The sequence below is a fragment of the Babylonia areolata genome, chromosome 16 (genome assembly GCF_041734735.1).
Source record: "Babylonia areolata isolate BAREFJ2019XMU chromosome 16, ASM4173473v1, whole genome shotgun sequence".
NCBI lineage: Eukaryota > Metazoa > Mollusca > Gastropoda > Neogastropoda > Buccinidae > Babylonia > Babylonia areolata.
This window is the reverse complement of record NC_134891.1, coordinates 8692442-8719941: the sequence shown is the minus strand read 5'-3', so window position 1 is coordinate 8719941 and position 27500 is coordinate 8692442. Positions and strand designations below refer to the sequence as shown.

General features: G+C 44.8%; 1 protein-coding gene across 1 annotated transcript in view; it reads right to left on the bottom strand.

The window, feature by feature from the left end:
- LOC143291118 (uncharacterized) overlaps positions 1-27500 on the bottom strand; it is a 57459-nt gene that overhangs the window by 1209 nt on the left and 28750 nt on the right. The window contains exons 13-21 of the mRNA XM_076600747.1: positions 26979-27097; positions 26518-26592; positions 23234-23449; positions 19262-19355; positions 18385-18490; positions 14113-14241; positions 12883-12949; positions 10077-10147; positions 4961-5047 (exon numbers count right to left, since the gene is read on the bottom strand). Of these exons, the coding sequence (XP_076456862.1) occupies positions 4961-5047; positions 10077-10147; positions 12883-12949; positions 14113-14241; positions 18385-18490; positions 19262-19355; positions 23234-23449; positions 26518-26592; positions 26979-27097 (964 nt within the window). The remainder of the gene's footprint in view (positions 1-4960; positions 5048-10076; positions 10148-12882; positions 12950-14112; positions 14242-18384; positions 18491-19261; positions 19356-23233; positions 23450-26517; positions 26593-26978; positions 27098-27500) is intronic.

The window sequence follows — 27500 nt, the reverse complement described above, 5'->3', positions numbered from 1 at the left end:
GCACCAACCCTATGTCAGGGTAACCATTCACACCCTGGAGGAGTCAGGCCCCAACCCTATGGTCAGGTAACCCATTCACACCTGGATGGAGTCAGGGCCCCTGCCCTATGTCAGGTAACCATTCACACCTGGATGAAGTGAGGCCCCAGCCCTATGTCAGGGAACCCATTCACAACACCTGGATGGAGTCAGGGCCCCAGCCCCTAAATGTCAGGAACCATTCACACCTGGAATGAAGTGAGGCCCCCCAGCCCTATGTCAGGTAACCATTCACACTGGATGGATGTCAAGGCCCCCAGCCTATGTCAGGTAACCATTCACACCTGGAATGAAAGTGGAGGCCCCAAGCCCTATGTCAGGTAACCATTTCCACACCCTGGATGGAGGTCAGGGCCACAGCCCTATGTCAGGGTAACCATTCACACCTGGATGGAGTCCAGGCCCTGTCTAGGTCAGGTAACCATTCACACCTGAATGGAGTGAGGGAAAATCGGAGGTGCTGTGCCGCCTTGCCCAAGGGACACAAACCATGCCGAAAATACTGGGAGCTTAAACCCTGAGTAGAGGGATGGCGTAGGGTAACATGTCCACCTAGGAAGCGAGGAGGGTGAACCTGAAACGTGTGCTGGTTCGATATCTCCGGTACGTCGCCAATATTTCTTTCTCCCCCCCTCCACTAACTTTGAGTGGTGGTCTGGGCACACTGGTCATTCGGATGAGAGGATAAACCGAAGGGTCCTTGTGTGCAGCATGCACTAGCACATCGTAAAAAAGATCCCACGGCAACAAATGGGGTTGTCCCTGGCAAAATTTTGTAGAAAAATCCACTTTGATAGGAAAAACAAATAAAACTGCACACAGGAGAAAAAAAAAAAGGGGGGGTGGCGCTCTCAGTGTAGCGATGCACTCTCTCTGGGGAGAGAGCAGCCCAAATTTCACACAGAGAAATCTGTTGTGACAAAAATGAGAAATACAATACAATACAAAACAATCATTGGTGACCACTTGATCAGAAATCCAACGCCAAATCAATTCTGCAATGGCAGCTCTTAAAGTACGGTTGACAGACTCGAATCCTAGAAATAAAAATCCGACAGATTAAGATGTGTTCTCTATAGCAAGACAGATGGACTTAAATTTTTTTTTTTTTAAACACCTTAGAAATACATTTCAGACATTGATAGGAAAAAAAAACAACTCTAAAGCAAGACTGGCAGACTCAAAAACTCACATATGTAAATCAGACATTGATAGATGTGTACCCTGAAGAAAGATCAACTGACTCAAAAACCCACAAATACATATCAGACACTGACAGATGTATACTCTAAAGTGACACAGATAGATTCAAAACTCTAAATCGTAAATCAGACACTATATATACTCTAACGATAAGAATGGACAAACTCAAAAACTCAGAAATACATATCAAACATTGATAGACATGTACTATAAAGCAAAACCAACAGACTCAAAAATGCAGAACTCCATACCAGATACAGATGTACATATGCTCTACAGCTCTACTGAAGGACTCAAAAACTAAGAAATAATCTATCAGACATGGACAGATGTTCACCATAAAGCGACCTGATAGACTAAAAAAAAAATTCAGAAATACACATGAGACACTGACAGACATGCACTCTTAAGACAAGAATCACAGACTAAAAAACACCCAAGAATAAGTAACGCACATTGATGGACGTGTACTCTCAAGCAAGAATGACAGACTCAAAAACTCAGAAATAAGTATCACACATTGATAAGACATGTACTCTCAAGCAAGTCTGATAGATTCTTCTTCTTCTTCTTCTTCTGCGTTCACTTGTATGCCCACGAGTGGGCTTCTACGTGTATGACCGTTTTTACCCCCGCCATGTAGGCAGCCAAACTCCGTTTTCGTGGGTGTGCATGCCTGGGTATGTTTCTTGTTCCATAACCCACCGAACGCTGACATGGATTACAGGATCTTTAACGTGCGTATCTGATCTTCTGCTATGCAATATACACACAAAGAGGGTTCAGGCACTAGCAGGTCTGCACATATGTTGACCTGGGAGATCGTAAAAATCTCCACCCCTTTACCCACCAGGCGCCATCACCGTGATTCGAACCCGGGACCCTCAGATTGACAGTCCAACGCTTTAACCACTCGGCTATTGCGCCCGTCACAGACAGACTCAAAAACTCTAAATCGTAAATCAGACAGATACATGCCCTAAAGCAAGAATGACAAACTCAAAAACTCAGAAAAACATATAAAAAAATTGCTAGACATGTACTACAAAGCAAAACAACTGACTCAAAAATGCAGAAATCCATACCAGATAAGATGTACATATGCACTACAGCAAGACTGAAGACTCAAAAACTAAGAAATATCTATCAGACAGGGACAGATGTTCACCATACAGCGACAATGATAGACTAAAAAAAAAAATTCAGAAATACACATGAGACAATGACAGACATGCACTCTTAAGACAAGAATCACAGACTAAAAACACCCAGAAATAAGTAACGCACATTGATGGACCGTGTACTCTCAAGCAAGAATGACAGACTCAAAAACTCAGAAATAAGTATTTGTATTTGTATTGTATTTGTATTTCTTTTTATCACAGCAGGTTTCTCTGAGTGAAATTCGGGCTGCTCTCCCCAGGGACAGCGCATCGCTACATACAGCGCCACACATTTTTTGTATTTTTTTCCTGCATGCAGTTTTATTTGTTTTTCCTATCAAAGTGGATTTTTCTACAGAATTTTGCCAGGACAACCCTTTTGTTGCCGTGGGTTCTTTTACGTGCGCTAAGCGCGTGCCGCACATGGGACCTCGGTTTATCGTCTCATCCGAATGACTAGCGTCCAGACCACCACTCAAGGTCTTGTGGAGGGGGAGAAAATACCGGCGGCTGAGCCGTGATTCGAACCAGCGCGTTCAGATTCTCTCGCTTCCTAGGCGGACGCGTTACCTCTAGGCCATCACTCCATATCACACATTGATAAGACATGTACTCTCAAGCAAGTCCGATAGATTAAAAAACTCTGACATACATATCAGACATAGATGGGCACACGCTCTAAAGCAATGTAGACAGACCCCCACACACGGGTCATACCCCGGTTTGTCTGTCTCAGCCCCAGTGTCGGCAGTCCACAGGGAACCATCGACGTTAGGTCGCCAACAGACCAGAGAAGACCCTGCACTGCCGCTGAGTCACTTTGGTGGTGTTCAGTGGTGCCTGTTCTGATTTAACGTACTTAGGACACCACCTACTACGCCCCCTATTAACGACAATAACGGCTTAGTGGCAGAGCCAGACTGAGTGAGCGTCGCCCCTTGAGTGGAGATCACCACCGTGCCCCTCCAACGGCAGTCCACCCATGAATCTGAAGACCTTGACATGACTCACCCCAAGCATGGAAGCGGAGGGGTAGCAAAACTGACGTCACCATGAGAGCAGGGCGTGGCAGGTCATATAATGTGGAACAGGGTTGTTTTTTTTTATATTGATGATTAAGAAGGAGGAGGAAGTAACAATAATAATCATATGAATTCATCTAGCATCTATTCCCTACATAGAGCTCTGGATGCTTTACAACGATGGGAAAATAGACACACACACGTACACATTTTGTATTTGTATTTGTATTTCTTTTTATCACAACAGATTTCTCTGTGTGAAATTCGGGCTGCTCTCCCCAGGGAGAGCGCGTCGCTACACTACAGCCCCACCCATTTTTTTTTTTTTTTTTTTGTATTTTTTCCTGCTTGCAGTTTTATTTGTTTTTCCTATCGCAGTGGATTTTTCTACAGAATTTTGCCAGGAACAACCCTTTTGTTGCCGTGGGTTCTTTTACGTGCGCTAAGTGCATGCTGCACACGGGACCTCGGTTTATCGTCTCATCCGAAAGACTAGCGTCCAGACCACCACTCAAGGTCTAGTGGAGGGGGAGAAAATATCGACGGCTGAGCCGTGATTCGAAGCAGCGCGCTCAGATTCTCTCGCTTCCTAGGCGGACGCGTTACCTCTAGGCCATCACTCCACATACTCTCTTCACACACACACACACACACACACAAAGGAGTACACAATGAGAACAAGGAAGCGGTGTTTCGTTGCTCTCTACATTACTTTAAAGAAGTGGGTTTTCCAGAGAAGACCTGAATCCAGTGGAAGAAGAATGCCTTCCCTGCTGAGGAATAGTTCAACAGAAAAGAAATGAGAAGACAATACAAAGTAATACAATACAATACAATACAGCACAACACAGGACAGTACAGTACAGCACAGTTCAGCACAGTAAAATACAGTACATGTGTGATAGTTGCCTTCAGCTATGACCATCAGAACAGGTGAGGAGGTAACTGCTGTCCCAACTATCTAGGCTAGAATTTGATTATAGCGGAGAGTGTCTTGCCCAAGTTACATCCCCACTCTCTCGGCCAAAGAGGGTTTTTAGGACAGTCGGCATTGGGGATGGTTCCCAAAGGCCACCTAGCCCCCAAAGGCTGCAGCACTAAGAGCCAGTGCAATCTTGCCTCCTAGTTTGAGAGTCATAGTCCTTCTCAGACAAAGCTGTAAACGATTTCCAACTGCAATAAACCACTGATAATACAGCTCTCACTTTGCTGTTGGCCCAGCGGTAAATTTATGTCAATCTGTGATATTAGCTGAGTACAGTTGAGCACAATACAATACAATGCAATACAATGCAATACAATACAATACAATACAAATACAATACAATACAATAGCTGAGTACAGTTGAGCACAATACAATACAATACAATACAAATATAATACAACAGCTGAGTACAGTTGAGCACAATGCAATGCAATGCAATTCAATGCAATGCAATACAATACAATGCAATGCACTACAATACAATACACTGCACTACAATACAATACAATACAATACAATACACCCATCAATCCACATCGTCACTGACCACATAAATATCCTCAGCCTTAAAGGAACCAACGTGTGTTCGAGTATACGAATCCTCTCGGTCTCTTTTAATGAAATCCTTCTCCACCTGTAAACACACACACACACACACATATGTTCACAGTCACACACACACACACACACACATTCATTGTCACACATGCAGACAGACAGACAGACAGACAGGCACACACAGACACACATGCATACAGTCACACACACACAAACGTTCATAGTCACACATGCAGACAGACAGGGAGACACACACATACACACAGAGTTCACACACACACACACACACACACACACACACACACAAACAAGATTAGGAAAATTTGTGTATGAATGTTGCTGCAATTTACCGCATTAACTGATTGATAAATTGTGTGTTTTTCATTCGTTCATTCATTTACCATTGCAATTGTGTCTTATAAACCTTACGGTTTCATGACAATAAAATCTATTCTATTCTATTCTATTCACACACACACATACATGCATACAGTCACACACATGCAGATACAAATACACATTCATAAGCGGTGAAGCACACACATACACATGTTCACAACGCGCACACAGGCACACACACATACACATGCATGCGCACACACACACACACACACACACACACACACACACACGTATTCATAGCAAATAAAACACATACTAGGTATACATACATACTAGATAAAGATACTAGATATGTGCACATTCCTTGAACATACATACCAGATAAACATAACATATATACTAGACATACATCCTAGATACGTGCACATTCTGTGAACGTACAGAGACGTGGTGATGTTCAGACTCATTCGCTCAAAACTGAAGAAATTCATTCTTCTTCTTCTTCTTCTTCTGCGTTCACTCGTATGCACACAAGTGGGCTTTTACGTGTATGACCGTTTTTACCCCGCCATGCAGGCAGCCATACTCCGTTTTCGGGGGGGTGCATGCTGGGTATGTTCTTGTTTCCATAACCCACCGAACGCTGACATGGATTACAGGATCTTTAACGTATTTGATCTTCTGCTTGCATATACACACGAAGGGGGTTCAGGCACCAGACTAGCAGGTCTGCACATACGTTGACCTGGGACATCGTAAAAATCTCCACCCTTTACCCACCAGGCGCCGTCACCGTGATTCGAACCCGGGACCCTCAGATTGACAGTCCAACGCTTTAACCACTCGGCTATTGCGCCCGTCGAAGTGATTCATTCAATGTGTGGGGAGTTTCTGGGTGTTCTTGGGAAGGGTAGGGTGCAGGTGTGAGAACGCATGTTGTGCCAATGCGCATGCAAAACTTTAAGAAAAGGCTGGAGAGACAGGGGGGGCGGGGGTGGGGGGGGGGGGGGGGGGGGAAGGGAAAGGGGAGAAAGAATGAGAAAGGTTAACAATTATTTTACACAGAGAGAGAGACAGAGACAGTAACAGATAAAGAGAGAGAGAGAGAAAGAGAGGGAAGTGTGTGTGTGTGTGTGTGTGCGTGTGTGTAAGTAAATATAGGCAGATGATGCATAGAGATATAGATAGATAGATAGATATGTGTAAGTGTGTGTGTGTTATCCATGTCCTTCAATTTTTGTGGTGTTCTTTGCATTGGTTTATGATGCATAGAGATATAGATAGATAGATGTGTGTGTGTGTGTGTGTGTGTGTGTGTGTGTGTGTGTGTGTTATGCATGTCCTTCAATTTTTGTGGTATTCTTTGCATTGGGTTTTTTTTTTTCATGTTGTTTTTTTGTTTGCTTGTCTTGTTTTTCACTGCCCATCACCTGCACAGTTTCAGAGGCCTTACTCTCTCCCACCACTCATTCCTCTTCTTCTTCTTCCTCGTTCGCCTCCCGTTAGATGAGCAGCCCGGTGTCCTCGATGAAGGCTGCCTCCCGTTAGATGAGCAGCCCGGTGTCCTCGATGAAGGCTGCCTCCCGTTAGATGAGCAGCCCGGTGTCCTCGATGAAGGCTGCCTCCCGTTAGATAAGCAGCCCGGTGTCCTCGATGAAGGCTGCCTCCCGTTAGATGAGCAGCCCGGTGTCCTCGATGAAGGCTGCCTCCCGTTAGATGAGCAGCCCGATGTCCTCGATGAAGGCTGCCTCCCGTTAGATGAGCAGCCCGGTGTCCTCGATGAAGGCTGCCTCCCATTAGATGAGCAGCCCGGTGTCCTCGATGAAGGCTGCCTCCCATTAGATGAGCAGCCCGGCTGCCTCCCGTTAGATGAGCAGCCCGGTGTCCTCGATGAAGGCTGCCTCCCGTTAGATGAGCAGCCCGGTGTCCTCGATGAAGGCTGCCTCCCGTTAGATGAGCAGCCCGGTGTCCTTGATGAAGGCTGCCGTCCATCGCAGCTCCTCCAGGGTGCCGTACAGTTTGGCTTCCACTGCTGTCAGTGCTGGCCAGTACTTCCTCCTGGATGCTGCATGCGTCATACAGTCTTGAAGGATGTGGTCGGTTGTCATTGGTCCCTCACCACAAGGGCACTCTCCACTCTGTCCAATGCCCAATTTTGTGTGCATGTGGTGGAGCAGGCGGTTGTGTCCAGTCCTCAGGCGTAAGATCTTGACTTGTTCCCGTCGTTCCAGCAAATGGTATCTGTCTTCTGGGTTATATTTGGGGTGCTGGAGGCGCCACTTTATTCCTTGCTGTGCCTTGATGATTGTCTTGATTTCATCGTATGACACCAGTTTGTTGGCCTGCTCCTTCTGTGCACCGTCTTTTGCCAGAATGTCCGCTTTTTCATTGCCTCTGATGCCACAGTGTGCTGGTACCCATTGTATCACCACTTTCTCCACTCTGGCACTCAGGGCAACTAGGGCTGAAGTGAGATGGTTCTGTTCATTGCAGTGGGAGTTCATGAGGGCTTGGAGTACGGAGAGAGCGTCTGAGAACACCACCACCTGCCCTGTTCTTGTGGAGTTCTGCAAGACTGTTGTGGCTGCCTCACAGATGGCTTCTCGCTCAGCTCAGAAGTTGGTGGAGTATTTTCCTGTTGGGATTGCAATTTCTTCATCTCCGTCTTTGTATCGGAGGAAGATTCCAGCTCCACCATCCCTCGTTGCTTCTGTGGCAGAGCCATCTGTGAAGACATTGGTCCAGTCTTCCTGGGGGTACTGGTTGCAGATGTACTGCATGGCCAGGGCCTTCCTTTGGGTGTCTGACTGTGTTCCTCTTTTCTCCACTCCGGGAATGCTGGTGACGACTGTTGGGAACACCTGCCTCTTCCAAGATGGGTTGGTGACATTTGCCGGGATAAGCTTTGCTTCGTGTTCCATCAAGACTGGGGTTTGTCTTTCAATGCGTCTTGACTGGTGGATGAAGCTGCCTCTTTTCAGCCGGCTCTTGGTGGGTCTGCTCATTCTGTTGTTCATTGGATGGTTTTCAAGGCATTTAAATTTTGCTGCCTGGATGAGGATCTGTGTCCCTTCTGTCCTCCAGTGACTGTACCCCAGTGGTTTCCTCCATCTTCAGGATTGGGGTGGATCTCATGGCGCCAGTTATGACACGCTGAGCTTGGTTCTGTATCTTGTTGAGATAGTCGAGGTTAGACTTTGCAGCTGATGCCCATGCTGATGTCCCGTACTCAACTACAGGTCGGACTCTCCCCGTATAGAGTCTCTTTAGGATACGTTCATCAGTCCCCCACTCGTTCCAAGTCCCCTCTACACAGCCACCACCCAGGTTTGTCTGAAGCTGCAGTCTTCGTGCCACCAATCCACAGGGAACTATCGATGTTAGGTCGCTAGGAGGCCATGCACCAGAGGAGACCCTGCACTGCCTGCTGAGTAACTCTGTCGTGTTCAGTAGTGCCCGTTCTGATTCAACAAACACAGGATACCATCAACTGAGTCCCTCTACTGACGACGACGACAACAACCGCTTAGTCGTGGAGTCAGACTGAGGCAGTGCCCCCATCCAGACTGGAGACCGCGTGTCCTTCAGTTCCGTTCAGAATTGTCTGGTTGCTTTGTATTTGTATTTGTATTTCTTTCTATCACAACAGCTTTCTCTGTGTGAAATTCGGGCTGCTCTCCCAAGGGAGAGCGCGTCGCTATACTACAGCACCACCCTTTTTTTTTCTTTTTTTTCTTTTTTTTCCTGCGTGCAGTTGTATTTGTTTTTCCTATCAAAGTGGATTTTTCTACAGAATTTTGCCAGGAACAACCTTTTTGTTGCCGTGGGTTCTTTTACGTGCGCAAAGTGCATGCTGCACACAGGACCTCGGTTTATCGTCTCATCCGAATGACTAGCGTCCAGACCACCACTCAAGGTCTAGTGGAGGGGGAGAAAATATCAGTGGCTAAGCCATGATTCGAACCAGCACGTTCAGATTCTCTCGCTTCCTAGGCGGACGCGTTACCTCTAGGCCATCACACCATTCAGATGAGACGATTCTCAGTTCATTACTGCGTTAATCAATCATCCCAGATAAAAGCAGGATGCTACTGAAGCGTGTAAGATGCATCATTTGCTTTTGTAAGAACAGAGCCTGCCACAGTGCTGAGGGGAAAAGGGACAACAACAAGAAAAAATAAAGAAGTTGATTTACGCAGTGTTGTACATGTTCTTGGTAGACCTTCAGATGACGCAGTCTGCATTCTTTCTGTGTCAGTGTTGTACTCGTATATTTCAATATGAACGATAGTGTACACAAATGTATGCTCACACACACACAATGGAGTGATGGCCTAGAGGTAATGCGTCTGCCTAGGAAGCGAGAGAATCTGAGCGTGCTAGTTCGAATCACAGCTCAGCTGCCAATATTTTCTCCCCCTCCACTAGACCTTGAGTGGTGGTCTGGACACTAGCCATTCAGATGAGACAATAAACCGAGGTCCCATGTGCAGCATGCACGTAAAAGAACCCATGGCAACAAAAGGGTTGTTCCTGGCAAAATTCTGTAGAAAAGTCCACTTCAATAGGAAAAACAAATAAAACCGCAAGCAGGAAAAAATACCAAAAGAATGGGTGGCGCTGTAGTGTAGCGACGCGCTCTCCCTGGGGAGAGCAGCCTGAATTTCACACAGAGAAATCTGCTGTGATAAAAAGAAATCAAATGCAAATACAAATACAAAACACACATCACACACAGGCACAGAAGGCTCACACATTCATACCTCCATGTTCTGGTCACTGAAGGTAACCTGCAGACCTTCTGCCGACGTGATTACATCATCGGACGTCGCCTCTGTGGAACAGAGAGAGAAACAAGATGGTGTGACGGGGACGGTGAGATACATGCTCCTTTGTCCACACACACACACCCACTTTTCAATCTGAATTCTTCTTCTTCTTCTTCTTCTTCTTCTTCTTCTGCGTTCGTGGGCTGCAACTCCCACGTTCACTCACATATACGCATGTGGGCTTTTACGTGCATGACCGTTTTTACCCCGCCATGTAGGCAGCCATACTCCGCTTTCGGGGGTGTGCATGCTGGGTATGTTCTTGTTTCCATAACCCACCAAACACCAACATGGATTACGGGATCTTTAACGTGCATATTTGATCTGCTTGCGTATACACACGAAGGGGGTTCAGGCACTAGCAGGTCTGCACATATGTTGACCTGGGAGATCGTAAAAATCTCCACCCTTTACCCACCAGGCGCAGTCACCGCGATTCGAACCCGGGACCCTCAGATTGAAAGTCCCACGCTTTAACCACTCGGCTACTGAGCCCGTCAATCTGAATTCAATCAAGTGGAACACTTCACTGCTGAGGCTTTGTTAACCCCTTTGGCTGTTGAACCTTGGTGAAACACGATCAGTGTAGCATGATTTCAAAGAGAAATTACCACATTTTGTCATTTTCAAGTGGTGTGACTGATTTTCCTGAATAAAAGTAATGTGCTGACAAGAGTTTAACTCACTCCGGATGATGGAACGCTATGGCGTTCCTGACGTAAGGTAGCATTCCGGACGACGAAACGCTATAGTGGTTTCGACAATTAAATTTTTTTCCACGTTTTCCTCATGGGGTAGCATAACAATCACAGCTACACCGGGCATTGCAAACGTGTCAAGAGTCAAACAGAAAGTTTCTTCATGAGATTCTGTAACAACAAACTCCACAGCGAGCCAGCGAGTTCAGGACCCCACATGACAAGCTAATCTGCAAACATATCGAAAATGGCGTCGCAGGCGATGCAAGTGGAAATTTTTGGAGCAAACTAGATGAGTAGATCAAGACAGCGGCTTTTACCACTGCTGAAGTGATTGAAAAGCTTCAAACTGAAGTTTTCAACATCGACGAGGATGATGAAGACGAATAAAGTATCTGCAGTGAAGAAAGCTACCAGCAAGTAGATACTGATAGTGATTCAGCTTCTGAAATCAGTGAAGAGGGAGGGGGGTGGGCGTTCACACGACGTGAGGAGAGGGGTCAGTGGGTCAAGTACATGAGTTTCATTCAGTTACTTTACTTTTTGTATTTTTTGTGATTTTTTTCCTAACCCTGACAAATGGGTCGTCTGTAGGGAAAAGCAAGGGAGAGAACTATTCGTCCGGAGTGAGTTAAAGCGAAAAGGTCCCATAGCATTTATGGCAACAGGGGCAGAGAATTCAAATTAACTGTGTCTAGGACTCAGCACAGCAAGGCTGGGGGCCCAATCCTCTTCTTCCGCTGTACCTCTGCCAAGGACACCACTCCATGCTACACCTGATCACTGGATCACAGATCCAATGCCTAACCTTCTTCTTCTTCTGCGTTCGTGGGCTGCAACTCCCACGTTCACTCGTATATACACGAGTGGACTTTTTACATGTATGACCGTTTTTTAACCCTCAATGTAGGCAGCATACTCCGCTTTCAGAGGTGTGCATGCTGGGTATGTTCTTGTTTCCATAACCCACCGAACGCTGACAAGGATTACAGGATCTTTAACGTGCGTATTTGATCTTCTGCTTGCGTATACACACGAAGGGGGTTCAGGCACTAGCAGGTCTGCACATATGTTGACCTGGGAGATCGGAAAAATCTCCACCCTTTATCCACCAGGCGCTGTCACCGTGATTCGAACCCGGGACCCTCAGATTGAAAGTCCAATGCTTTAACCACTCGGCTATTGCACCCGTCCAATGCCGAACCGATTCTGCCACCCACATTAATAGAAAATGTAAGTCAACACCCACATTAATAGAAAATGTAAGTCAACACCCACACTAATGGAAAATGTAAGTCAACACCCACACTAATAGAAAATGTAAGTCAACACCCACACTAACAGAAAATGTTAGTTAACACCCACATTTACCAAAACACCCACACTCCCCGAAAATGTTAGTTAACACCCACACTCCCCGAAAACCTTCCTGAAAATCTTAGTCAACACCCACACTCCCTGAAAATCTAGTTAACAACACCCACATTCCCCGAAAATTTTCCTGAAAATCTTGGTTAACATCCACACTCCCTGAAAATCTTCCTGAAAATCTTAGCTAACACCCACACTCCCCGAAAAATTTTAGTTAACACCCACACTCCCTGAAAATCTAGTTAACAACAACCACACTCCCTGAACAACACCCACACTCCCCGAAAATCCTAGTTAACAACACCCACACTCGCTGAAAACATCGCCTAACAAATGCACACACCCCAAAAAACGCCACCAAACACCCACACTCCCTGAAATATTGGGCGAACACCCACACTCCCTGAAAATGTTGATTAACACCCCACCCCCAATCTTCCTCCTCCCCACTTTCTCTCATCATGTGAATTCACACACACACACACACACACACACACACACACACATACATACACACCCCACCCCCTGCTCATTCTGTCCACTGGCAGAACAGATAAACTGGCAGCAGCAGCTATCTTCCTCCTCCTCCTCCTCCTCCCAACCCCTCCACTCCACCCTCTCCCTCGCCCCCACACCCCCCCCCCACACACACACACACCCCCCCCCCTTACCTTCTTCCTCATCGGGGCAGGTGCCCTCCCCTTGTTTCTTCTGCGTGCAGGTGGTGGTGAACACGGGCTGTCGACACACAGCAGGGGTAGGGGTTAGGACAAGGGGGAGACGATAACACAATACTTCTTCTTCTTCTTCTGTATTCATGGGCTGCAACTCCCACGTTCACTCGTATGTACATGAGTGGGCTTTTACGTGTATGACCGTTTTTACTCCACCATGTAGGCAGCCATACTCCATTTTCGGGAGTGTGCATGCTGGGTATGTTCTTGTTTCCATAACCCACCGAACGCTGACATGGATTACAGGATCTTTAATGTGCGTATTTGATCTTCTGCTTGCGTATACACACAAAGGGGGTTCAGGCACTAGCAGGTCTGCACATATGTTGACCTGGGAGATTGTAAAAATCTCCACCCTTTACCCACCAGGCGCCATCACCTTGATTTGAACCCTGGACCCTTAGATTGAAAGTCCAACGCTTTAACCACTCAGCTATTGCGCCCGTCGAAACTGCAGTCATATCTGGTGCATGACTGGCTCTCTCTCCCTTGGAGAGAAAATTAATAATTCATATATTAAATTAAATGACCGGATTTTGAATGCTTTGTATAGATAAGTTGCAAACTGTCGGACTTCCCTCTTCACGACATGACGTCATAAGCAAAACTAGTTTAAACATAGAAGGCTGAGAGAAATATTTCTCGGGTATGAAATTATACCTTAGTTCACATAACTTTGGACAACAAAAACATGAAATGTAATTCGTTTTCTTCTGCGATTTGTGCACAATGGACAAATAAGATCATGATCACTATGCTGTGTGTATCGAAAATGATGAATTGCAATATCTGAAAGCCCAAACCTAAATCTAAAATCATTTGGAAAAAGAGAGAGAGAGAGAACGGAACGGAACGGAATGGTTTATTCACATATAGGCCTCAGCCCCAAATGAAGGGGTTAATATGAACATTATACAACTCAATAAGACAACATAAGCAAACAAGCATAAATGCAGATAACAAAACATAATTATATTCATTTCACGAAGTGACTATTTCTCTAAGTTTGAAAGCCTTATACAGAAACAAGGAAAAATCACAAACGTCCTTACTGTTGCTTGACGACATTAACAGACTTAATTTAAACAAAGAGGGAAGAAGGAGGAGAGAGAGAGAGAGAGAGAGAGAGAGAAAGAGAGAAACCAACTGCTGCTGCCGTGTACTCACCACCCCTTTGCGAACTCTGGTGATGCCCTTCACGTAGGGGAAGAGGAGGGGGGAGCACGATGACAGATACATCAGCCCAGTGCTGTCCCCTGACGCCACCATGCCGTGCCAGGGGCTGCAACTTATGGACTGTACACCACACACACACACAGAGATATAACAAAAGAGATTCACATACTCACACACACACACAAAAAAACACACCGTTTACAAAACCCGCACACAACACACACAGACTGACATACCCCCCCCCACCCCTCCACCCCCTATATGCATACACACACACACACACACGCATCCACACACACACACGCATCCACACACACACACACACACACACACACACACACACACATACATAAACAGACACACATAATCATATAAACTCACACACACACACACACACACATCCACACACATCCACACACATACACACATAACCAGACACATATAATCATATAAACACACATACACACACAAACACATGCACACACACATACACACTAACACATACACACATACACACTAACACACACACACATATAAACACACACATGAACATAAACCCACACACGCACACACACACACATACACACTAACACACATGATGACAGATACATCAGCCCAGTGCTGTCCCCTGACGCCACCATGCCGTGCCAGGGGCTGCAACTTATGGACTGCACACCACACACAGAGATATAACAAAAGAGATTCGCATACTCCCACACACACAAAAAAAAAAACACACCGTTTACAAAACCCACACACAACACACACAGACTGACATACACCCCCCCCCCCCCCACCACCCCACACACATACACACACACACATAAACATACACACATTATCATATAAACACACACACACACACACAATCCACACACATACACAAACAGACACACATAATCATATAAACTCACACACACACACACACACATCCACACACATACCCACACACACATAACCAGACATATATAATCATATAAACACACATACACACACAAACACATGCACACACACATACACACTAACACATACACACACACACACACATACACACACACATATAAACACACACGCACACACACACACATACACATGAACACACACACATATAAACACACACATGAACCCACACACACACACACACACACACACACACACACACAACACAAACACACAAACACACACACACACACACACACATACACACTAACACACATGATGACAGATACATCAGCCCAGTGCTGTCCCCTGATGCCACCATGCCGTGCCAGGGGCTGCAACTTATGGACTGCACACCACACACAGAGATATAACAAAAGAGATTCGCATACTCCCACACACACAAAAAAAACACGCCATTTACAAAACCCGCACACAACACACACAGACTGACATACACCCCACCACCCCACACACATACACACACACACATAAACAGACACACATAATCATATAAACACACACGCACACACACACAATCCACACACATACACACAAACACATAAACATACACACATTATCATATAAACACACACACACACACACACACGCATCCACACACACACACACACACACATAAACAGACACACATAATCATATAAACACACACACACACACACACAATCCACACACATACACACACACACATAAACATACACACATTATCATATAAACACACACACACACACATGCACACACACATACACACTAACACACACACACATACACACACACATATAAACACACACACACACATGAACACACACACACACACACACAAACCCACACACACACACACACACACACACACACACACACACACTAACACACACACACGCAGTCACACACACACACAAACCCCCCACACACACACACACACTACTGCACGAGTCAAGTCAGAGCAATCCAACAATGACTGTATCCCACCTCCTTCTTCATCATCAAGATAAAAAACAGTCCCCCAAAAAATTAATTATGTGGCCCTTCATACCCTGCTCTCCCTGTCACCTCAGTTTCAATACCCCTCTACTTCTTCTGCGTTCACTCGTATGCACACGAGTGGGCCTCTACGTGTATGACCGTTTTTACCCCGCCATGTAGGCAGCCATACTCTGTTTTCGGGGGTGTGCATGCTGGGTATGTTTTTGTTTCCATAACCCACCCAACGCTGACATGGATTACAGGATCTTTAATGTGCATATTTGATCTTCTGCTTGCATATACACACGAAGGGGGTTTAGGCACTAGCAGGTCTGCACATATGTTGACCTGGGAGATCGGAAAAATCTCCACCCTTTACCCACCAGGCGCCGTCACCGTGATTCGAACCTGAGACCCTCAGATTGACAGTCCAACGCTATAACCATTCGGCTATTGCGCCCGTCACCCCTCCACTTCAACGCTTCCACTGAGTCCTGCCAAGGTCTTCAGTGCTGGCAGATTCATGGGGGGACTGCTGCTGGAGGGACCTGGGGGGTAACACGTTTGCCTAGGAAGCGAGAGAATCTGAGCGTGCTGGTTCGAATCACGGCTGAGCCGCTGATATTTTCTCCCCCTCCACTAGACCTTGAGTGGTGGTCTGGACGCTGGTCATTCGGATGAGACGACAAACCGAGGTCCCATGTGCAGCATGCACTTAGCGCACGTAAAGGAACCCACAGCAACAAAAGGGTTGTCACTGGCAAAATTCTGCAGAAAAAATCCACTTCTATACGAAGCACAAATAAAACTGCACGCAGAAAAATATACAAAAAATGGGTGGTGCTGTAGTGTAGCAACACGCTCTCCCTGGGGAGAGCAGCCCGAATTTCACACTGAGAAATCTGTTGTGATAAAAAGAAATGCAAATACAAATACAAATACAAATATCTGATAAACACACCTGTAGTGTTTTCACTGCAGCCAGTGTCTGTCGCATCACACTCCAGTGACTCTCGCACACACAACTCAAAGTGTAAAGGTTTTTAACAGGTTTTAATAAACCAAATAATACGTAACGCACAAATTCACCGGCAGCCTTCATCTAGGCTCTCCGCACCAAACGCTCACACCGCATGCGCATATATCATTTATGATAGTCACAGGCACGTGACACTACAACACCTGCTCCACACAACAACATCTATTTTTGCTGGTTCAGTGTTCTATGTCGGGGGGTGGCCTTGTGGTATTTTTTGGGGGGGTTTTTTTTGTATTTTTGTATTTCTTTTTATCACAACAGATTTATCTGTGTGAAATTCGGGCTGCTCTCCCCAGGGAGAGCGCGTCGCTACACTACAGCGCCACCCATTTTTTTGTTACTTTTTCCTGCGTGCAGTTTTATTTGTTTTTCCTATCAAAGTGGATTTTTCTACAGAATTTTGCTAGGAACAACCCTTTTGTTGCCGTGGGTTCTTTTACGTGCGCTAAGTGCATGCTGCACACGGGACCTCGGTTGATCGTCTCATCCGAATGACTAGCGTCCAGACCACCACTCGAGGTCTAGTGGAGGGGGAGAAAATATCGACGGCTGAGCCGTGATTTGAACCAGCGCGCTCAGATTCTCTCGCTTCCTAAGCGGACGCATTACCTCTAGGCCATCACTCCGCTCACCTGACCGGGAAGCAAGCATTCATGGGTTTGAATCCCACACAGAAATGGGTTGCACTCACACACACACATACACACACACACATGTGCACACAGATTTACATACACATACACAGGCACACACATTTACATACCCCCCCACCCCCACACAACGACACAAAGGTTTACATACACACACACAGGCATAGAGATCCACATACACCCTCCCCACCCCACCCCAACCCACACACAGACTGACATACTTCCCACCTCCCCCCCCCCAACACACAGATTTACATACCAACCAATAAGCACAAAGATTTACATAACAAGCCCCCACCCCCCACCCCAAACACACACACACAGATTTACAGACTCCTCCCAACACTCCCACCCCATCCCATCCACCCACACACACAGACTGACATACACACAGACACACACACACAGACTGACACACACACAGAAATTCACACACACACACACACACACACACACACACACACACACACACACACACAGACACTGGCATAACAAAACACACACACATAGAAATTAACACACACACACACACACAGACATTGACATACCCATACACACACACACACACACATAGAAATTAACACACACACACACACACACAAACACACACACAACACACACACACACAACACACACACACAGAGTCAGACATACCCACACACAGGCAGCGTGTCTGGCCAGCGTGGTATGAAGCCTCCTGGCCTCAGCTCCTCGCGGCAGCCCGTTAGACAGGTTTATGCCGTACACTGCCCCCGAGATCCTGGGACACACAGCTCATCCTCAGGCCATCTGGTCTCAATAATCTTTGATTGTTCTTCTTCTTCTTCTTCTTCTGCGTTCACTCGTATGCACACGAGTGGGCTTTTACGTGTATGACCGTTTTTACCCCGCCATGTAGGCAGCCATACTCCGTTTTCGTGGGTGTGCATGCTGGGTATGTTCTTGTTTCCACAACCCACCGAACGCTGACATGGATTACAGGATCTTTAACATGCGTATTTGATTTTCTGCTTGCATATACACACGAAGGGGGTTCAGGCACTGGCAGGTCTGCACATATGTTGACCTGGGAGATTGTAAAAATCTCCACCCTTTACCCACCAGGCGCCCTCAGATTGACAGTCCAACGCTTTAACCACTCGGCTATTGTGCCCGTCATCTTTGATTGTTCAACAGTACACATGATTACAATGCACTCATACCTACACACGAGTCATATATATATATATATGTCAAACATATACACCCACACATACACCCACCAACACACATTTATATCACACACACAACACACACACACAACACACACACACACACACACACACAGATGCACTCATACCTACACACGAGTCATAAATATATATATGTCTAATATATACACCCACACCTACACCCACACACATACATTTATCACACGCAGCACATACACACACACACATACAAACACACACACACACACACACACACACAACAACAACAACAAAACAGATAATAAATAATCAATGACTGTTTTTAAAAGAAAGGGAATTACACATCACGCTGATCGTCGGCGAACATGACGGCATCGATGGAGGAACAGTTATAGGACACGGCACGTGTCGGCCCCTTCTCATACAGCAGGATGTCTGCACACAACACACCAAGTTTCACTGCACACGTGTAGCTGTAAAATGTGTGTATTTCTGAGTTTGTCACTCTGTACACGTGTAGCTGTAAAATGTGTGTATTTCTGTGTTTGTCACTCTGCACACGTGTAGCTGTAAAATGTGTGTATTTCTGTGTTTGTCACTCTGCACACGTGTAGCTGTAAAATGTGTGTATTTCTGAACTTTGTCACTCTGTACACGCATAGCTATCAAATATGTGTACTTCTGAGTTTGTCACTTTTTTAAGTTACCTGCGCACCACACCACATTTCATTATATACATGAGTAGCTGTAAAATGTGTATGTTTTTGAGTCTCATGTGTAGTTGAAAAATGTGTATGTTTTGAGTCTCATGTGTAGCTGAAAAATGTGTATGTTTTGAGTCTCATGTGTAGTTGAAAAATGTCTATGTTTCAAGTCTCTCACTTTCAGGTTATCTACACACCATGACAATTTTCTACGTACATGCATAGCTGTATATGTCTGAGTTTTTCACAAGAAGTTATCTACACACCATGCCACATTTCACTGTGCTTGTGTAGCTGCAAAATGTGTTTGCTTCAAGTCTCATGTGTAGCTGTGTATGTTTTAAGTCTGTCACTTTCAGGTTATCTGCACACCATGCAGATTTCCGTTGTACAAGTACAGCTGCAAAATGTGTGCATTTCTGAGTTGTCAATTGTAGGTTATCTGCGCACCTTGCCATATTTCACTGTACGTGCGTAGCCGTAAAATGTGTATGTTTCAAGTCTGATGGGTAGCTGTAAAATGTGTATGTTTCAAGTCTGATGTGTAGCTGTAAAATGTGTATGTTTTAAGTCTGATGTGTAGCTGTAAAATGTGTATGTTTTAAGTCTGATGTGTAGCTGTAAAATGTGTATGTTTGAAGTCTGATGGGTAGCTGTAAAATGTGTATATTTCAAGTCTGATGTGTAGCTGTAAAATGTGTATGTTTCAAGTCTGATGTGTAGCTGTAAAATGTGTATGTGTAGCTGTAAAATGTGTATGTTTTAAGTCTGATGGGTAGCTGTAAAATGTGTATGTTTCAAGTCTGATGGGTAGCTGTAAAATGTGTATGTTTCAAGTCTGATGGGTAGCTGTAAAATGTGTATCTTTCAAGTCTGATGGGTAGCTGTAAAATGTGTATGTGTAGCTGTAAAATGTGTATGTTTCAAGTCTGATGGGTAGCTGTAAAATGTGTATGTTTCAAGTCTGATGGGTAGCTGTAAAATGTGTATGTTTCAAGTCTGATGGGTAGCTGTAAAATGTGTATGTTTCAAGTCTGATGGGTAGCTGTAAAATGTGTATGTTTCAAGTCTGATGGGTAGCTGTAAAATGTGTATGTTTCAAGTCTGATGGGTAGCTGTAAAATGTGTATGTTTCAAGTCTGATGGGTAGCTGTAAAATGTGTATGTTTTAAGTCTGTCACTTTCAGGTTATTACGCAACATACAAATTTTCATTGTAACACGAAAAAATGTAAAATGTGTGTATTTCTGAGTGTTTCACTTGTAGGTTATCTGCACACCATGCCACTTTTCACTGTACATGTGTAGCTGTAAAATGTGTACGTTTCAAATCTCATGTGCAGCTGTAAAATGTGTATGTTTTTAGGTCTGTCACTTCCAGGTTATCTTTACAACATGCCACTTTTCATTGTGCATGTGTAGATGTAAAATGTGTGAGGTTTGTCTAAAGTATACGCATAAAAAGCGCATTTTCTATGTCTCTCAAATATAGCTGTAAAATGCGCACATTTTTATGCCTAACGTTAATCATAATTGTAAAATGTGTATGTTTTATGTCTCTCAAATGTAGCTGTAAAATGTAAACGTTTTAAATCTGTATAACTGCAAAACGTACGTTTTCAGAGTCTCACATAACTGTAAAACGTGTACATTTCAAGTCTCATGTGTAGTGATGGCTTAGAGGTAACGCATCCGCCTAGGAAGCGAGAGAATCTGAGCGCGCTGGTTCGAATCACGGCTCAGCCGTCGATATTTTCTCCCCCTCCACTAGACCTTGAGTGGTGGTCTGGACGCTAGTCATTCGGATGAGACGATAAACCGAGGTCCCGTGTGCAGTATGCACTTAGTGCATGTAAAAGAACCCACGGCAACAAAAGGGTTGTTCCTGGCAAAATTCTGTAGAAAAATCCACGTCAACAGGAAAAACAAATAAAACTGCACGCAGGAAAAATACAAAAAAATGGGTGGCGCTGTAGTATAGCGACGCGCTCTCCCTGGGGAGAGCAGCCCGAATTTCACACAGAGAAATCTGTTGTGATAAAAAGAAATACAAAATACAAATACTGTAAAATACCAGCAAGTCTGACTGGAAAATCAACCTGAGCGTCCCGTCCTTCGGCCGAGACGATAAACTGAGATCACACGTGCAGCACCCACTTGGCACACTTAATAAGAACCCATGGCAACGCAAGTACTGTCCTCTGGCAAAATTCTGAAGAAGACATCCACTCTGACACTCTGACACGTACACAAATGTCATTTGGCAAAATTCTGCAGAAGACATCCACTCTTCTTCTTCTTCTGCGTTCACTCGTATGCACACGAGTGGGCTTTTACATGTATGACCGTTTTTACCCCGCCATGTAGGCAGCCATACTCCATTTTCGGGGGTGTGCATGCTGGGTATGTTCTTGTTTCCATAACCCACTGAACACCAACATGGATCACAGGATCTTTAACGTGCGTATTTGATCTTCTGCTTGCACATACACACGAAGGGGGTTCAGGCACTAGCAGGTCTGCACATATGTTGACCTGGGAGATCATAAAAATCTCCACCCTTCACCCACCAGACGCCGTCACCGTGATTCGAACCCGGGACCCTCAGATTGACAGTCCAACGCTTTAACCACTCGGCTGTTGCACCCGTCTCAGACATCCACTCTGACACGTACACAAATGTCATTTGGCAAAATTCTGCACAAAGACATCCACTCTGACACGTACACAAATGTCATTTGGCAAAATTCTGCACAAGACATCCACTCTGATAAGTACACAAAGTCACTCAAGGACTGACTAGTGCACAGGGTCATGCTGCTGTTATGTGGATTTGTCCAAATGCAGTGAGATGAAATTCAAACTTGCGGGAGTGCAAAGCGTAAGCTTGTTTAGGATCTTTAACTCTCTCCAGACGAAGGAATGCGTGAGCATTCCTACATGAAATGTATTCGGTTTCAGACGACGGAATGGAATAGCATTTTCAAGAAATAAAAATCCATCACGAGCTGTACACGTGATTTTGTGATTAGCCAAGCAGATTGCGCTATTCTGGGTCACTCCACAATCGAATGGTATGATTGGCCAGCCTGCCATGTGTGGCCCGTCTCGCACACACGCTGACAAAGTCACTGACCAGTCGTCTACTCGCGTGCCAGCCTGCTAGCAAAGCGGGTTCTTTCTCAAAATGTTTTGGAGCGAACAAGGCAGTGACGGCAACATTTTAGTGTTGCCAAAGTAGTTGAAATGCTACAAACTGAAGGGTCGGACATTGAAGAGGTGGATGATAATGAAGAAGAAAGTGAATTTAATGCAGAAAGCGAGCATGGGTATGGTGATTCAGGGTGAAAAATTGGCATTATTTTCTACATATGGCAAAACTGTTAAAATAAGATGAGAAATTTTTTTTTTTTTATGAAATAGCTCAACACATAATAAACCAGTTCTGAAAGTTTCATTTTCTTACTCTGTATTTTGCATTTTTTTTGTCATGTTTTTCCAAACCCTTACAAATGGGCCGTCTGTGGGGAAAAGCAAGGGAGAAAACTTGTCGTCCCGAGTGAGTTAAAAAAAAAAAAACAGCATCAGCGTGTCTGTCTGCGAGCAGTACCAGGATTGACCAGCAAGGGGGTGCGCGTGTCCTTCATGTCCCACAGCTTGATCTGGTTCTCCAGGCTGCCCGTCACAAACCACGTCGGGTTCAACCAGCTCCAGTCGACCGACATCACCCCGTAGTGGGCGTAGAAAAACCGCACCGCCGACAGCGTGTCGGGTGAGCGTCGAACCAGCGGTGACGTGGAGGAGAGATGCCACAGCTGAACGAATCCTGTAATTGAATGAAGATCAAATTTAAGAAAAAAAACAAAAAAAAAACCCACCAACCATAAAACACCCATCTTTAAAGCAAAACACACCCCCTGAAAACGGAGTATGGCTGCCTACATGGCATGGGTAAGAACAGACACGTAAAAGCCCGCTCGTGTATACAAGTAAACATGAGAGTCGCAGCCCACAAACATAGATAAAGACAAAACAAAATGCAATTTTTTATTTGATTACCTTTTTTCAAGAGTAAGAAGTCAACTGAAGAAAACTCTAAACACTGGAATGTAAACAAATCAGCGTAAACTGAAGTCAGCAGAAACCTTTTAACCCTGAACAAGGCAGTATAAAATTCAAAACCTTACACAAATCCATGTAAAATGTTAAAACATAAACAAGTCAGTGAAAAATTCAAAAACCTTAAACAAGTCACTGTAGAACTTTTAACCCTGTACAAGCCAGTGTCAATTTTTTAAACCCTAAAACAATTCAAATTAAAATTTCAAACCCTAAACAGGTCAGTGTAAAAATTCTAAAACCTGAAACAAGTAAGTGTTAAATTTTTTCAACCCTGCAATCAATCAGTCCGTCGCGATCATTGCTTCTTTCTTGTTCTTTTTTTCTCTCCACAGACAGGATGCCTGACATCACAGAGCCTGGCATTTGGGAAGAAGGCTCGACTTGCACAACCGATAACCTGATGTATTTGTATTTGTATTTCTTTTTATCACATCAGATTTCTCTGTGTGAAATTCAGGGCTGCTCTCCCCAGGGAGAGCGCGTCGCTATACTGCAGCGCCACCCCTTTTTTTGTATTTTTTCCTGCGTGCAGTTTTATTTGTTTTTCCTACCGAAGTGGATTTTTCTACAGAATTTTGCCAGGAACAACCCTGTTGTTGCCATGGGTTCTTTTATGTGCGCTAAGTGCATGCTGCACACGGGACCACGGTTTATCGTCTCATCAGTCCAAATGAATAGCGTCCAGACCACCACTCAAGGTCTAGTGGAGGGGGAGAAAATATCGGCGACTCAGCCGTGATTTGAACCAGCGCGCTCAGATTCTCTCGCTTCCTAGGCAAACGCGTTACCTCTAGGTCATCACTCCACTTGATGTAGGCCAGTCCCTCACAGAGAACGCTCTTCAGTTCTCTTGACAATGTATATCGGTTTCTATGTTTGTTTGGGGGGGGGGGGTTCTGTTTTTTAACAAAGCACAGTTTTTGCCAATGTAGTTGTTTACATCAGTTATACAGATGCAAATATGAATCAAATAAAAAATCATGCTGCTGCTGGGGAGAGTCCTGTCAATGTCGTCAGTATCGGCGGATTCGTCGGGGGCTGTTATTTGAGGGACGTTGTGGCAGTCTCCACTCTGGGAGGGACGCTCACTCAGTCTGGCTCCGCAACTAAGCCATTATTGTCATTAGTAGGGGGCTTAGTAGGTGGTGTCCTAAGTGCGTAAAATCAGAACAGGCACCACTGAACACCACCGAAGTGACTCAGCAGCAGTGCTGGGTCTCCTCTGGTGTGTGGCCTCCTGGCGACCTAACATCGATGGTTCTCTGCGGACTGCCGACGCTGGAACTGCGACGGACGAACCCAGGTGTGGCCGTGTATGGGGGAATCTAAATGAGCGGCGTGGGAGTAATGCCACTGAAACAGTGCAGATGATGGGGCAGCAAAAAAAAAAAAAAAAAAAAAAAAAAAAAAAATCATGCTGCTTGTAACCCAACTGACCACGTGTGGGCCATTTCAAGCCAAAAATCAATCATGCTAAAAGGTCATTCATCATACAGAGACAGCCAAGACAGCGGAAGTATCAGCACAACACAACGTGCATACTGTGTCAACCTTGTAATAATCAGCTTTCCAATTACGCTGCAGTGTAAAGTATCTTTAGAACTGTGCAATGAAATGATAAAATAAATTGATAAATGGTCTGATGAAAACTAGTCAAAAAAAAAATGCTCCGAACTAATCTCACAAAGTGAATGTCAAAATCATCTGTCCACATTTATACGCTCATCAACCAGATCATAATCGGGGATACCTATTTCTGCCAACAGGAGGAGTTTGTATTATACTCCATGTTTGGTGATACATATACCTACCATGTCAAACTGATGCAAACTAGGCCTATCGGTTTGCTCTGCTCGGCCAAATTTCGCGCGGCTAACAGTGAAAAGACGACCCATCTTGCCCGGTCCGCTCTTAGCCAATCAAACGCCTCCAAAAGCTATAAGCACTGAATCATTCCTTTGGCCAAGGCTCTCCACGCCATCGTCAGGTTTACGCTCTGTCTCGTCTTACGCTTTTTTTGGCTATTAAGCGTATTCATTTGGCCTTACTTTGCTGCATGCGACTTGTCTGTATTGTATTCTTACATTCTGTGTACTCGATTCGACTCGGCCTCCTCGATTCGTTCGTTTTTCTCGACCTCTAAGTCGATCCTGTAACTGTGAATGTTGTAGGCATCCGTATAACGTTTTCAGAAGGACTGTGAACAGTTCTTGTGTGCAGCACCCCCAGTGACTCTCCACACCATTAAGGGAGGGGGAAAAAGACGAAGAAAGAAGAAGGTAACATCTTCAAAAAGTTTCTTGCCTAGCCTAGAGTTTAGAAGATTAAGAGGTGATCTCATTGAAGTATATAAGATCATGCACAATATTTATGATCCTTGCACCACCTCTTCCTTGTTTACTATGGCTAACTACAATAAAACTCGAGGGCACAACTTCAAAATAAACAAAACTAATTTCGTAACTAACCAGTTCCGCAAGTTCTTTACTAACCGTATCATAAATCTGTGGAATAACCTTTCCTATGACACCATCAATGCACCATCGGTAAACGCCTTCAAAAATCACATTGACAAAAAGTTTAAGGACCATGTATTTTCCACAGGGTTAAATCTTTATTGAGCTGCAGATAAATGTAGTATACACTATGCCAGATTTAAACAAGGGTCTGTTCACAACAAGTGATCCAAAAGCACATAAATGGACACTGATTATGAGGGCAAAAGGCTTTCAGCCTATAGCCAAACATTGCTGTGATTCTGTGATAACATACCTTTCGCATATCCTCCCACAATGAAATCACAGTTGTCTCCCTTCTGCCAGGCGACAGACAGACAGGCACCAGCCACTGCACAGCAAAACACAATGGCCTTACTTTGTTTGTTGGTTGCTAAGCCAACGCTCGGCTTAGTTCTGAGACTGAAATGAACTTACAGCTGGGCCTGAGCAGACCAAAGTGAGCAGCTGTAAGATCACTGGTTCCTCCACTGCAGTGGAAAGCCATTCACTCACGCTGGACGAATAGTTCTCTCCCTTGCTTTTCCCTGCAGACGACCCATTTGTTAGGGTTAGGTAAAAAAAAAAAAAATCACAAAAAATACAAAACAACAATAATGATAATGATGATAATAAGTAAGGTAAAAGATAATAACAATAATACAGATCATGAATAATATCATCATCATCATCACTGTCATCAGTACCACCACCGTCGTCATCATCACAAACACTTACGCTTGGGGTTTGAGCAGAGGAGAGTGAGACAGGGGGCAGGTTTGAAGCAGGGAGGGCCGTGGGGGTCGTTCCGAGTGCCTTCCCTCCCCTTGCTTTCCAACGCCTCGGGAGTGGGAACGCTGCAAGACCACACACCGCCGCCAATGTGAGAGTGTGTCATGGATGATGATGATGATGATGATGAAGATGATGATGATGATATTGTTGATGTTGATGATGTTGATGATGATGTTGATGATGATGATGATGTTGATGATATGTTGTTGATGATGATGATGATTATTATTATGATGATGATGTTGATGATGAAGATGATGAAGATGATGATGCTGATGATGATGAAGATGATGATGAAGATATTGTTGTTGATGTTGATGATGTTGTTGATGATGATGATGATGAAGATGATGAAGAAGAAGATGATGATGAAGATATTGTTGATGATGATGATGATGTTGATGATGATGATGATGATGATGTTGATGATGATGATGATGATGTTGTTGATGATGTTGTTGATGG